This window comes from Chrysemys picta, chromosome 1, assembly GCF_011386835.1.
Source record: "Chrysemys picta bellii isolate R12L10 chromosome 1, ASM1138683v2, whole genome shotgun sequence".
In the NCBI taxonomy this organism is placed as follows: domain Eukaryota; kingdom Metazoa; phylum Chordata; order Testudines; family Emydidae; genus Chrysemys; species Chrysemys picta.
In genome coordinates this window covers 242,930,080-242,944,145 of record NC_088791.1, presented here as the reverse complement: position 1 = coordinate 242,944,145, position 14,066 = coordinate 242,930,080, and the positions used below count along the sequence as shown (strand labels likewise).

Sequence of the window (14,066 nt, the reverse complement as noted above, 5' to 3'; positions counted from 1 at the left end):
TGGGAAATACATCTAAATCTGTATAATGTGCCACACCCATGGCTTTTAGCCCCTTGATATGTATGTTGAAGCAACACCGAATTAGTAAGTAAAGCTCCACTAGTACATTGAAATAGAACAATATCAAATTCATAGAAGTAAACAGATTGAGCCAGCCAAGCTTTATTGGACTTCCAAAAATCTATTTAAACCTTAAAACCAAAACCACAAAACATCAAGCAGTCAGCAAAAATCTCATTAAAAAACACTCCCTTGTTCTCAATCACAATTATACCCTTTCAGGCTTTTAGATGCTACCGAGATGATGACACCTCAATCCTGAACTGCAACAGTCATTGCTAATCACTGGGACTTGGGCATCCGAGGAATTATCCTGTTTGTCCAGATCTTACTCTACTTCCACTATACTATTAGCACTAGTTTAACACAGCTTCCGAAGAGCAGTGCAGATGAAATCTAAAGAGTAGCTGCTGCTAGACAGTTAAGTTTCCATGTGCTTTAGGTGTTCTAAAAAAGGAGAACAGTTTGCATAGCACATCTTTTGAAGATTCCGCCCCCTCCCCCCCAAAAAAAGAGTAATTAGTTCAAGAATTAAACATCCAGGATGGGTTTAAAGCCATAGCTGTTGAGATCCAAGTACCAAAAACATCCTACTTTTTAGTTCATGCTCCAACTACTCAAATAGAGCCACACCAAGTTTCATACTTGACATGAAAGTTTCCTCTGAGCAAGCTCACCTCAGGATGTTTCAGCACAAGTGCTCATCAGTCATATCTGGTTAAAACCATGGTTTGTTGTAGGGTTATATTGAGATTAACTCTCAAAAGAGAGAATAGAGAATTTGGTACGTATAGCCTTAGAGGTGTGTCCTCAGGAACAAAGCTGAGGTAGAGTGGGAAAGTTCATGCTGCTACTGGCCATGCTGTACCCATTCAATGGCTAGCTATAGGATTTTAGTTCCAACGTTGCCAATCCAGCATCTTTCATGAGCACCAAGCTTCCAGTAAACCATCATTAAATCCAACATGCAGAAAACATACATTACTTCCATGCAATAAAGCAAGTAATGAAATAAGTTCAAGGTACACAGTAGTGTACTAAACAGAAAAGTCTGTTCAGATTAAGCAAGGTGGTGGCCAAAATCATCCAAGAATGAGTCTAATATTTGTTTGGCATCATTGCAGCATCCTAGTATTCCAATCCCCACTTCACAAAATGCATGGTTCAAAAGACAAGTTACAAAACGGGTACACCTCTACCCCGATATAACGCTGTCCTCGGGAGCCAAAAAATCTTACCGTGTTATAGGTGAAACCGCGTTATATCGAACTTGCTTTGATCCGCCGGAGTGCGCAGCCCCCTGGAACACTGCTTTACCACGTTATAACACAAATTCGGATATATCGGGTCGTGTTATATCAAGGTAGAGGTGTATTGCAGACAACTGACCTAAAATCTAGCCAGATTTGGTTGTTTTAGAAGAGTCAATTTGTCCTTGTTTCATGTTTTGCTATTAACATTCCAAAATCTGATTTTCCCATTAATTATATGAATAGACATGGCTGAGCTATTTATAACATTTCCAACATAGCTATAAAACAAATTAGAGAAATTTTATACGCCAATGTTTAATTAACTACCACAAAACCATAGTTAGATTCTGCAGACTGAGCAGATACAAGGAAAATAATTATGATTCATCAATAATGTTAATTCCATAACATTAGAAAAGAGGCATTACTCATCCAAAGCAGCTCTCCATTGCTGTCCTAGCATTTTGCTTTTCTTTTAACTTACTGATGTCAAGACTAGTTAGAACTAAGTATCTGCTGGTGTGGACTGCTAGTGTTTGATAGCTGTGAACTGATTTTTGTTCAATGATACTAAAGATTTTGTAGACCTGAAGATTAATTAAGTTTTCTTTATAAATACTTTGATATCATTAGGACACGTTACTGAAAGACTCAGAGGCTGGTTTCCAGATGGCTTATATTAACAAATATCCCTGCTTTGCTCTAAGGGTGATCATTTTGGCAGGGGGGTTAGAACTACTATGTTCTGTTAATAGTTAAATTTTTCTAGAGGGTTGCCTTTTTCTGAGGCTGGAAGGAAAGAGCTAGACTTTCTAACTTGTTTCTAAAAAGAAATATCACCATCAGTAATCCTTGACTACATTTTTAATGGGTTGGATTTGAAAGGCAGATTTTAGACGTGTCCTCTATTAATCTTCCCCCCACCCCAACACATCAGTACATCCGAAGGCTCAGCTGTAGTCAAATGTGGATTTTGATATTTTGTATCATCAATTTTTTAAAAAGAATAAAATTCACACCATATTTCCAAGGTCTGTAATGCAGAAGATTGAACTAGATCTTGTAGAGTGGAATAGTCTCTACCTGTGGAAGTTAAGAACAGTTTGAAACTTCCAAAAATATATGGGTTCTTTGTGTTTTCCATGTAACAATACACCTTAATGGAGCATCACAAAAGTAAATTTTGAGGTAGAAGCTTCATTTTAAGATCAGAGAATATTTTGTGCAACTTAATCCTGTGAATGTGAAATCAGAAAGTGTTTTCTATTTTAGTTTTTCCTCTTTTACAAACTAATCATATCAAGTTATGGGTACTCAACATTTTAAAATATCAACTGCACTATATACTCATCACTTTTTCCTGTGTAACGGAAGAAGATTAAGATAAAGAACAAATTTAGCCTTAGCCGGGGGAAAGAATCAAGGATATTTACTTTATTTCACAAACAACAAATGAGACTAACTGAAGGTTTTAAATTTAGAATCTGATTAAATTTGGAAGTAGCAATATTGTTCTTTTAACAAATAAAGAGTTAGTATTGGTGGAAGCATGTAATATACCTTTTCAGATTATAATGATGGAAAACACTTTTTGGATGCTATAGGAACTAATATTGTTAGAACAACGAGCAGTATTTGTTTTATGGAGAGAACATTTGACCAAGTTATTCTTAATCTAGGTAGAACTGCATGTATTTAGGTTATACCATGCGTTTGTTGTAAGATCTGGTTATATATATTTCGTACTGAGGACTGTTGCAGCACTCAAGTAATAGACATTCTGTGCATCTTTGTATTTTCTTTTTTTTAAAAAACTTGGACAATGTATACAGATTATCATCTATAGTTATATTATTATTTTAAAGGAAAAAAAAAATAAAGGTTCCAAAAGTTCTCACCAACCTGGTTTATCCAGCAAGTAGTCAGCCACCCAACAAAAGCCTATTTTTAAAAGAAGTTAGGTGCAGAGCAACTCCTTATGCAGCCATACACTGGGTGAGTAGAGAGCACTGGCCCCCCAATCTGAGAATGTGACTTAATTATGAAAAGGGCAAGAAGTAAAAAATTAGGGGAGCAATGAGTGAACTTTTGAACAATTCCAGTAGCAGACAGGTGGATTCAATTCAGACACTAGCTGGAAAAACTCAAGAGTTCAGGAGATCTGTTTCTGCCCTCCATTTCACAGATGCTTATTTTTAAGGATATACAGTTCTTACTGGTTAGACCAGAGGTGGGCAAATTACGGCCCGGGACCGTCCTGCCTGGCCCTTGAGCTCCCGGCTGGGGAGGCTTGCCCCCAGCCCCTCCCCTGCTGACCCCCCTCCCCCGCAGCCTCAGCGCAACGGGATGCCAGCGTGGGAGGGGGCTGCACTGCAGGGGCAGGGGAGAGCAGGAAGGGGGGCTCACCTGCAGGCTCAGGGAAGCCGGTGGGTGGATGGCGTGAGCAAGGCCGGAGGACTCAGGAGGAGCACCGGGCAGCTGCACAGCCAGCAGGAGAGAAGCGGTGGTTTGAAGGGGAATCCGCCGCTTCTCTCTGGCTGCGCGGCTGCCCCTGCTCCTCCTGCGTCATCCGCCCATGTTCGCAGGGCCGCATTCTGAAAGGGGCTGGGGGGCAGGGGGGTTGGATAGGCAGTGTGGTTCCAGGGGGACTGTCAGGGGGTAAGGGTATGGATAGGGGTCACGGCAGTCAGGGAGCGGGGTGGGGGGGGCTGGATGGGGGGGGGGTCCCAGGTGGGGGCGGTCAGGGGACAAGGAGCAGGGAGGGTTGGATGGGTCAGGGGTTCCGAGGGGGGCCAGAAGTGGGACAGGGTGGATAGGGTTAGGGTTTGGGGAAGCACAGCCTTCCCTACCCAGCCCTCTATACAGTTTTGGAACCCCGATGTGGCCCTCAGGCCAAAAAGTTTGCCCACCCCTGGGTTACACACTGGGAATGGAACTGAGCCAGTTTGAAACCCTCTTCATAAGGAATTCCAACATCCTGAGCATACTCAGTGAAATTTCTCATACCTCTCCTCATCTTCCTAGGGAAGATTATAGCAAGCAGATCTGGAGTCCCTATGGTAAATCTGAAGCAGTACAAAAACCAAAAGTCTACAAAGTTGAGCACGCCAAGACCACCAGTTGTGTGAATTAAAAAAAACCTAAACTAACAGAGGGCAGGGAGACATTCTTTTGCTATGAGAGGTACAAAGTACTAATTCTAACTACTGCTCTTCAGCATGCATATTAAATGTGTTTAAATTTTCATACCATTATATAGCCAGCTGCTTTGCCACAACTGGGCAATTGTCAGTACCAGCTAAAAAGTGATTTCATCACACATTCAGTGCAGTGTGTAAATACCTTTACTATCAGGTTGGAAGGAAGGTGTGCTGGTCCAAAAGGCCATTGGATTAGATTTAAAAAGACTAAAATTAAATCCTAGAAAATAAATTGTGGGTTTAAGTGTTTATTTGGACTTTTAGAGGGGCATAAACATATCTATTGTCTTAGGTGTATGTCTCCAATATCTAGAGATCACAATCAGCTAATAAATATTTGCATTGCCTGCTGTACCTGTTTATCAATCTATCCAATACATGTAAACAAGCAACAGCTATCAAGTTTTTCCTACCAGAATTCTTTACTACGTAGATCAGCATACTTTTCATAATTCTGAAATCCACTTTTAGTCCAAAATTCTGCATTGTCCAATTTTGACTGCAATTTAGTCAAAGTATTTCTATTTAACAAAACTGATTTGACTGCCCCCCCATCCCTTTTTTAAATGCCAATACAATCATATGCTTCATATAGTATGTAGGGCCCTACCAAATTCATGGCCATGAAAACCGCGTCACGGACCGTGAAATCTGGTCTTTTGAGTGCTTTTACCCTATACTATACAGATTTCACAGGGAAGACCAGCGTTTCTCAAATTGGGGGTCCTGACCCAAAAGGGAGTTGCAGGGGGGATCACAAGGTTATTTTAGGGGGGGAGGGGGTCACGATATTGCCACCCTTACTTCTGTGCTGCCTTCAGAGCTAGGCAGCCAGTGAGTGGTGGCTGTTGGCCAGGTGCCCAGCTCTGAAGACAGTGCCCCGCCAGCAGCAGCACAGAAGTAAGGGTGGCAATACCATACCATGCCACCCTTACTTCTGCGCTGCTGCTGGCGGCGGATCTGCCTTCAGAGCTGGGTTCCTGACTAGCAGCCACTGCTCTCCAGTTGCCCACCTCTGAAGGCAGCATCACCACCAGCAGTAGCGCAGAAGTAAGAGTAGCAGTACTGCAAAACCCGCCCTTCCCGCCCCCCTGACAACCTTGCAACTATCCCACAACTCCTGTTTGGGTCAGGATCCCTAAAATTAGAACACTGTGAAATTTCAGATTTAAATAGCTGAAATCATGAAATTTATTATTTTTAAAATCTGATGACTGGGAAATTGACCAAAATGGACCGTGAATTTGATAAGGCCCTAATATGTTAAACATTACTAGCTATATAATACAATGAAATATTCAGTTTCTACTGTAAAGTTGTAGGTGGCTATTTAAAGGTGAAGCTCAAGAGTTTTCCCAGCAGAAGATACAAATAAATCACAAAGTTACATCATTCATTCTCTGTCTGTTAAGACTACAGACCAATATCAGGATTTGTGCAGCCTCTTCAAGCCAGACCTCTGAAGTGACTGGCTGTGGGCTGCACTTTGATCACACAAGAAACTGGAGTCCAATTTCATATACCATACAATTGTCTTCAAGCAAGATATTTCCCTGACTTAAATATATTATTTCACTCTGCTGCTGAAAAATATAGGAATCATAAGAAAAAGCAGTAAGACAAAAATCTAGTTTACACCATTCTACTAATACCACCTCATCAAAATACATCAGCAGCACTCAAGTTCTTATGTTATGGCAGGTTTCAGCTAAACCACTGTGCCTCTTCATAAAGAAACCAAAGTTTTCAAACATGATTGTCTAAAGACAGGTCCCTGCATCTGTACTCAAGTACCAAAATAAAAGCCATAATTTCAGAAGTGTTGACAAGACTACCTACTTAGGTACAAGTCCAACTTATGGATTCCAGTTCCAAACTTTAGGCAACCACATTTGAAAATTTTGGCCCGAATGCATAGGTAATTACTAGCTGGTCTGATTTCCGAGATATGGGCAGAGTTATGCTGACATATCACAGTAGTTCAGAAATCCCCTGCCCCCTCACCATGCACAAAGAACAATTGTAAGCGAAGGACAAAACCATAAGATTTTAAGCTAAAGAGGTATTTGCAAGAAACATGAAGTTTGCATTCAACTACTGAAGAGAACAGTTCACTCTTATTACTGGGACACAATATACAGTATTTTCATTGAATTGCGACAAAAAGCCACTAACTGCCTTCCATGACAAATTTTTCAATAATCTTCTCAAAGTAAAATTTATACTTAGTATAAATAGTTGCCAATTCAGGCAATGCTTACCTTTTTCTAGTGTTTTAAATGTGCAATTTGAGGATCCTGCTGCTGATGTAACCAAGTAATTTTCTCCCTTGCTGTCTGTAGGCTTCTGATTGGCAGTGTAGCTTTCCTGAGGCTCAGTTACTGTAAGCTCTAGATCTCTCTGCATTATGTTTTGAGACACTGCACTATCCTCTTCACTTCTGCTTTTTGAAGGAGAGTTAAAGCTGAAACCGAATAGAGATCCTGTAGCTGAAGTATTTCCAAATGTGAATGGCTTTGACTTTTCACTACTGAAAATGCTCTTGACCGATTCTGAACCAAATACAAACTTCGGAGGAGAAACCACCGTTTTTGTTGGCGTTTCAGAAGCGCTCGACACCTCTGAAACTTCTACAGTCACATCAGAGGTATCGCCATCCTGGTTCAGATCAGTTCTCTCCCTGGTAGTTTCCTCCAGTACAGCTACAGCAATTCTGCCACATGGAGACTCTCTTGGTGTACTGGCACGTGAAGAAAGAGGTGTAATCAAGGTGTCTTTTTCTTGGGCATGCTTTGCTTCATCAAAAATTTGCTTAAATGACTCTGCAACATCTTGTAGTTTAAATCGCACAGCTAAGAGCTCTACTTTTCTTTCCCCATCTGCAAAGTCACATGCAGTCCATACCCAGGCTCTTTCAGTTCCTTTCATCTGTTGCATGTTCATGTCTGGTGTTATTCTATGATTGGCACAGAGTTTTAATACCTGGTCTCTTCTCATTACAATACGAACTTGTTTATTGTCATAATTCTGCAAGATCTTTATATCCCCAATGCCCCTTTCTTTCCATTGATTGGCATCTTTATCATATCTGTAGAGTTTAGCTCTATGACTGAAGACAACTTGCTCATTTTCTTCACCACTTGCCACTTCTACAAGGTCAGGTAAAGGTACCACAGGTTCAAAGTACTGTCCATCTCTTTCTTCTTCTTGAGTAAGATCAGACTCTTCATCTGTTCCCACAGACAACCTGCTCTGATTCTGTTTGGCAGGAGATTTTGATGGGCTCAAGGCAGATTTGAAACTAAAATTAAATCCTGTTGTAGACTCCCCAAATCTAAATAGGTTTTTTCTCACAGGGCTACTTGCCAGAGGTGAGGCATACACAGAGCTACTTACACTATCATCCAAGGCTTCTTCACGTAAATCATAGTTATCCCACTCCAGAGTAGGCCCAGTGCTTTCAGCATGTGGCTTTATAATTAAATCAGAGGTACTACTGGCTGAAGCTGAGTTTTTATTCTCTTCTTCTGTCAATTTAGTTTTATCATCCGTCAAGAAGGTTTTGAGATCTTTCAACCCACTTTTCATTTCTTCTGCTTTCTGTATGAGTTGAGCTGTTCTACCAGTATCCACAAGTTTATGTGGGGTCTGCAGTGGTATATCCAACAGCAGCCTCTGACACTCTTCAAACTTCTGTTTGAATTCCTCAGCCTGCTCCGTCGTCTTGAATTTAGCTGCCAGCTGCTCCAATTTTGCATCTCCATCAGAAAAGTCACTGGCTAACCACATCCATGCTTTGTCTGAACCAGACAGAGATTTCAAGTTCATGGTAGTTGTTATCCAATGGTTTGCACATACTTTGAGTACCTGTTCACGTCGCATTAACATTCTTAGTTTCCCATTAACTTCATTTTTAAGAATTTTCAAGTTGCCAACACCACGTTCTTTCCACTGGCTTGTTTCTGGATCAAACCTAAATAGTTTTATTCTTTGTGAATAGAGCACTGTCTCATCCTCTTCCCCTGTCACTAGTTCCACTTTTTCAGGCATCTGGACTACAGGTTCAAAATGGATATCATCATTGTCCTCTGTCTTATATGCATCATCCTCCTTCTCAAGATCAACAGAAGTATTAGCCTTGTGAGCCACTTTAGAACTCTGTGAGGAAAATAACTTTTCACCTGCACCTGAAAAACCCTTGAAGTTTGGATCTTTTTTACCAAACTGAAATTCTTCTTCAGAAGTAGTTTTTGCAAGGTCAGCAAAAGTGAAAGTGCTGCTATTCTGGCCAAAAACTAAATCACTGTTCTGTTTGTTAGAGACGTTATGAAACTGGATACCAGTTACACCCTTTGAGGAATTCTCCTTTCTCTCTTTTTCATCACCACTGTTTAAGAAGCCATTGGTACTTTCTTTGGGTGGCTCATCCTTTTTTGTGATATTTTTACTAGGCTCCTGTATGCCAAATTTAAATCCACCCACAGGAACAGGCATTGAAAAGCTAAATCCTTCTTTCGCAGATTTAACTTCAGTATCTGAAGGAATCTGAAAGGTGAAGGAAGAAGGTGCTTTTCCTTGTTCTGTATGGCCAAATTTAAAACCTTTTTCAGAAAAGTCACACTTAAAACCTGTTCCCAGTTGTCCTACAGCTGGTTCAGATAATTTGCTTTTAAGGCCAAATGTAAGAGTTGATGGGGCATCAACAACAGGCTTATTACATGGATTTGGTGCTTGACAAGCTGCACAGGTTACTGAAGAGCCTTCATTTCGTACCAAGCAAACATTGCAATCCCATTGCCCTTCCTTTCTAGTGAAAAGTCCCTCAAATCCACTTTTCTGGGCTTTACTTGCATCAGTGGCAGAACCAAATCTGGGAGCAGGAGATGCCTGAATAGTAGATGTAGACATATTAGGCTGACTTGGTGAATTGGGATTCTGACAAGCAACACAATTTACAGCTCTTGCTTCATTTCTGACTAGGCACACACTGCAATCCCACTGACCTTCTTTTTTAGAGAATGCAGCTCCAAAATCATTTTGTGTAGCCTTCGGAACATCTCCTTGGCCAATTTTAAATGTAGCTTGCTGATCAAATACTGGCATGTTAGTTCTATTTGGATTCTGGCAGGCAGCACATTTAGACGCAGTGGGCTCATTTCGTACTAAGCAAACATTGCAATCCCATTGCCCTTCCTTTCTAGTGAAGAGTCCCTCAAATCCACTTTTCTGGGGTTTACTTGCATCAGTGGTAGAACCAACTCCGGGAGTAGGAGATGCTTGACTAGTAGATTCAGACACATCAGGCTGACTTAGTGAATTGGGATTCTGACAAGCAACACAATTTACAGCTCTTGCTTCATTTCTGACTAGGCACACACTGCAATCCCACTGACCTTCTTTTTTAGAGAATGCAGCTCCAAAATCATTTTGTGTAGCCTTCGGAACATCTCCTTGGCCAATTTTAAATGAAGCTTGCTGACCAAATACTGGCATGTTAGTTCTATTTGGATTCTGGCAGGCAACACATTTAGATGCAGTGGGCTCGTTTCTTACTAAGCATACATTGCAATCCCAGTGACCACCTTTTTTAGCAAAAAATGATCCAAATTTCTCGTGTGTGTCATCAGTGTTGGGTTTGAAAGCTGCAAAAGTTTCAGGTAATGGTACAGCATGCATTTCCTTGTTTCTTGGATTCGGACTTTGGCATGCTGAGCAGTTCTTATCAGTAGCTTCATTTCGAACCAGACACACATTACAAGCCCACTGATCTTTCTTCAACATAAACTGTTCCCCAAATCCACTAGTAGTACATGTGGATGGGATTTCCCTACCAAACGAAAAGGATATTGGTGTAGATGCAGCTGATGTAACTGTAAAACTGCTTTTGCCATCAGGTCCCTTTACAGAACTGCTTGTATTTTGGATGGGAGCCTGGCAAGCACTACAATGGGAAGCAGTTAAACTGTTTTTCACTAAGCAGACATTACACTGCCACATCTCCTCTTTCTTAAACTGAAATCCAAAATTCAGGGTTCCAGGAGTAGTTTTGCAAGGCTCCTTGCTATCCTGATTTGCTATTTCTCTTGTAGTCCCAACACTCTGCATGGCTGATGTACCAACATTTGATCCTGAGGTTCTCAAAATATTCTGCACCTCTTCAAACTTATGCTTGAAAAGCATTGCTTCCTCTAGTGTTTTGAATCGAATGGCAAGCTGCTCAGGTTTTGGAAACTCATCTGCATAATCTAAAGCATGCCATACAAATGACTTTTCTGAACCCGCATTTAGTTGCAGTTTCATATCTGTATTTATATAGTGATTTGCACAGATTTTCAAAATCTGCTCCCGCCTCATAAGGAGCCGAATCTTCCCAGATATTTTATGCCTCAATATTTTCACATTCCCAATGCCCCTTTCTTTCCATTCTTTAGATTCTGTGTCAAAACGGAACAGCTTTGCTCTGTTGCAAAAGAATTCCTCTTCATCTTCCTCGCCTGTCTTTACTTCAACCTTGTCAGGGAGTGGCACCACAGGCTCAAAGTGTGGACCATCTTCATCATCATCAGCACCATGGATGCTTCCTCCATCAGTTTCATGACTTCTATTGGCCAGATCTGAACTTGGGGTTCCAAACACTGGTTTTCCAGAATCTTGGAAATTGAACATGTCACCCTTGCCAAAACCTGAGGTTTTAGGTTGGTTTTGTCCCATGTTTTCTGTAAATGAAATGCCTGAAATATTTTTGTTACCAAAATTGAAAGCATTTCTCTGGCCAGTTGTATGATCATGAACTGTTTTTTGCCCCATGTATCGATCATCTTGCAAAGGTTTATCTGATGTCAGAAGACCCAAGAGGCTTTCACTGCTATTAAAAGCTGCACTGGGGGGCTGGGCTACAATCTGAGGTGATGAAAATGTAAAGTCTCCATCATTAGATTTGAAATTAGAGTTAAATTTAAAAGTGGTTGGTTGAGCTGATTGCGCAGGCGTTGTGAAAGAGGATTTTGTTCCTTCTGCTGGTACAGGCTGCCCAAAGGTAGATTTCCCAAATTCTATCACCTTTGATTCTGCAGACTTTGGAATCAGAGGACCAATTGAAGGTTTTGTGAAATAGCCTGGCTCAGGCAATGGTGGATTTGTGCTTGCTTGTGGAACACTGTAATTGTAATACTCATCACCAGCACGTGGAGACAGAATTCCAGTAGCAGGAGAATCAAAACGCAAAGGAGCACCATACATTTCTTGGGAAAATATGCAGGCAGAGGTGTTCTGCAGTGGTGGTGTATGCATTGGCTGTTGATAAGCATATATATGTTGCTGAGGTGTAAGCCTGTTCATACCATAGACAGGAGCCTAAAAACAGAAAGATTATTATTTTCTATTTGTACTATGATAGTGCCTGTACAAACATAAGACAATCTCTGCCCTGAAAAGTTTGTTGATGTTTTTGTTTTTATATCTTAAAGATGTATAGACCTTAATATTAAGTGAAGCAGAACAGCTACAAAGATTTCCTTTTTATAGAAACACCTAGCTGCTTGAGAAGATACTGCTTGTTTCTTCTCTATTCCTTCCTACTACTCCCAAAACTTCTTCTCATCCTACAGAGAAACGGATCTTAGATTTGTCAAAGCTTTTCTCAATAGAAGATAACTTATAGTGAGCATGTATACTTCAAATATGAATGTAAGAGGTTGCTCTTGATGGTTCTCTCCCCTCCCACACCATCAGAATCTGAGACGACTCACTCAGTATGTCATCCACATTTGGGCATTGAGCATAATCCACATAAGTGTGACTACCACACAAAGTTATCCCTAAAAGTCTTCATTGGAAGATTCAGTTTCACATATAGAAGCTGAAAATTGTTAAAGACTATAGTTCAAAGCAGTAAATTAACAGATCTCTCCTCACCTTTGTTGGCGTTACATTGGTTGCAGCTGTTCTGAGAAGATACTGAGAGTTATATGCAGGCGATTGACTATAGTAAACTGATGGGCCAGTGGTAGCAACTAAAAGAGAACACAAAAGAGTGTAATTCTATTTTGCCATTACCCAAAAGAGAACCATCTTCAAAAGGTAATGCTTTTCAACAGAAAGGTATTTTTAAACTCATTTGCACTGTTTAAACCTTAAATGCCTAATTTATAGCAATTTTAAAAGCTGACCAAGGTCTTCTGAAAACAAGATACAGTAACTTATTAAACTCTCAACACCAGTTTACCTGTTAGTGGAGCTCCATGAAAGTTCTGTGTTCCCTGATAGCCATCTGACATTGTATCTGTGCCATAGCCTTCAGCAGGCCACCGATGAGATGACAAGTTGGAGTTGGAATTATTGAGTTTCATTTCATGCATCTCATTCTATCAGGAGAGAGTATTTATATAGTGTTACATTAAAATTAAAGACAGGTATTGTTGCATATTAAAGCAGATGTTTACTTTGAGGTAAGTACTATCTATGCAAAGCCTTAAAAATTCTCAGTTTTACTTTGGTATTTAACAAACTCTGATTTTTATCCAGATACCCTTGGCACCCAAGCCTCAGTTTTGAAGGAAAAGATTACGGTACTATAGCTGGTTTTGTTTATCATATACAGCAATTTATACTGAAGAGGTCTCTTTGTATGAATTAATATAGTCTACTACTGAGCCAGTACACAAAACCAATTATGTAAGATAAAAAAAAAAAAGAGACTAGCAAAAAATGAACTGAACACATCCGAAGTGCCATATTCAACATTATATAAATATCTAGAGATGACAATAAAAACACAATGAGACAATCTGAAAGATTGTGTCCTATTTTAAGAAAGGCCCTTTAAAAGGGAGAAACAATTGCTTGCCTGGCAAGTGTAATTTTACAAGGCTAACATAGGAAATAGGGAATGAATAAGAATTTTCTATCAGGTCAGCAGCAGTGTGATTGTTCAGAAAATTATTAAAATATGGAGAAAGGTCAGTGATAATTTAATCACCATTAACTATATTTCAGACAACAAAAATTAATTTCTTGTTTTTACTTTTGGACTTTCATAACTTTACTGCTTATGTGCAAGATAAAATAAACTGGCAAAAGAACCAATCTGGCACAGAATAGGCTGAACAAATTAAACCCATTTTTAGATATCAGTACTAGCTACCCCATTCAATGTTAAGTACATTTGAAACTAATACCTTACATAGTGCTTCTGTCCTGCCTCTATAACCATCCAACAAAAGCCATCTTTCTCTTATCATTTTTGGCTTGAGCGGTACGAGAAGAAAAGTCTTGTTTTAGAAATACAAGAGTCTTCTCTTAAGTCAACAGAATTCACATGCTCAGTGTATGGTCCCACAGAAGGATGCCTTTATCTGCTTATGCACTAATTTCATAGATTCTGAAATTAAATTTCTATACAGTGACACTTGTCCCCATACTCTTCAAATTATACAGAGATTTAACCACTTTAATTCCATTGATATAACTGGAAATCTCATCACACACTGGAAGTTTAACTTAAAATTTTAACAGCCTGAGCTTTGTAATCTAATGTTAACTTTAGTACCAAATC

The 14,066-nt window shown here is 40.0% G+C and overlaps 1 protein-coding gene across 4 annotated transcripts in view; it reads right to left on the bottom strand.

The window, feature by feature from the left end:
- LOC101947983 (E3 SUMO-protein ligase RanBP2) overlaps positions 1 to 14,066 on the bottom strand; it is a 66,717-nt gene that overhangs the window by 20,930 nt on the left and 31,721 nt on the right. For 2 of the 4 annotated variants that reach the window (XM_005306956.5, XM_065580958.1), the window contains 3 exons: positions 12,738 to 12,876; positions 12,428 to 12,525; positions 6,775 to 11,866 (listed from right to left, as the gene is read on the bottom strand). In XM_005306956.5, the coding sequence (XP_005307013.2) occupies positions 6,775 to 11,866; positions 12,428 to 12,525; positions 12,738 to 12,876 (5,329 nt within the window). Of the gene's footprint in view, positions 1 to 6,774; positions 11,867 to 12,427; positions 12,526 to 12,737; positions 12,877 to 14,066 lie in introns of those variants that run through there. The other 2 variants (XM_065580959.1, XM_042854312.2) reach the window with 2 other exon arrangements.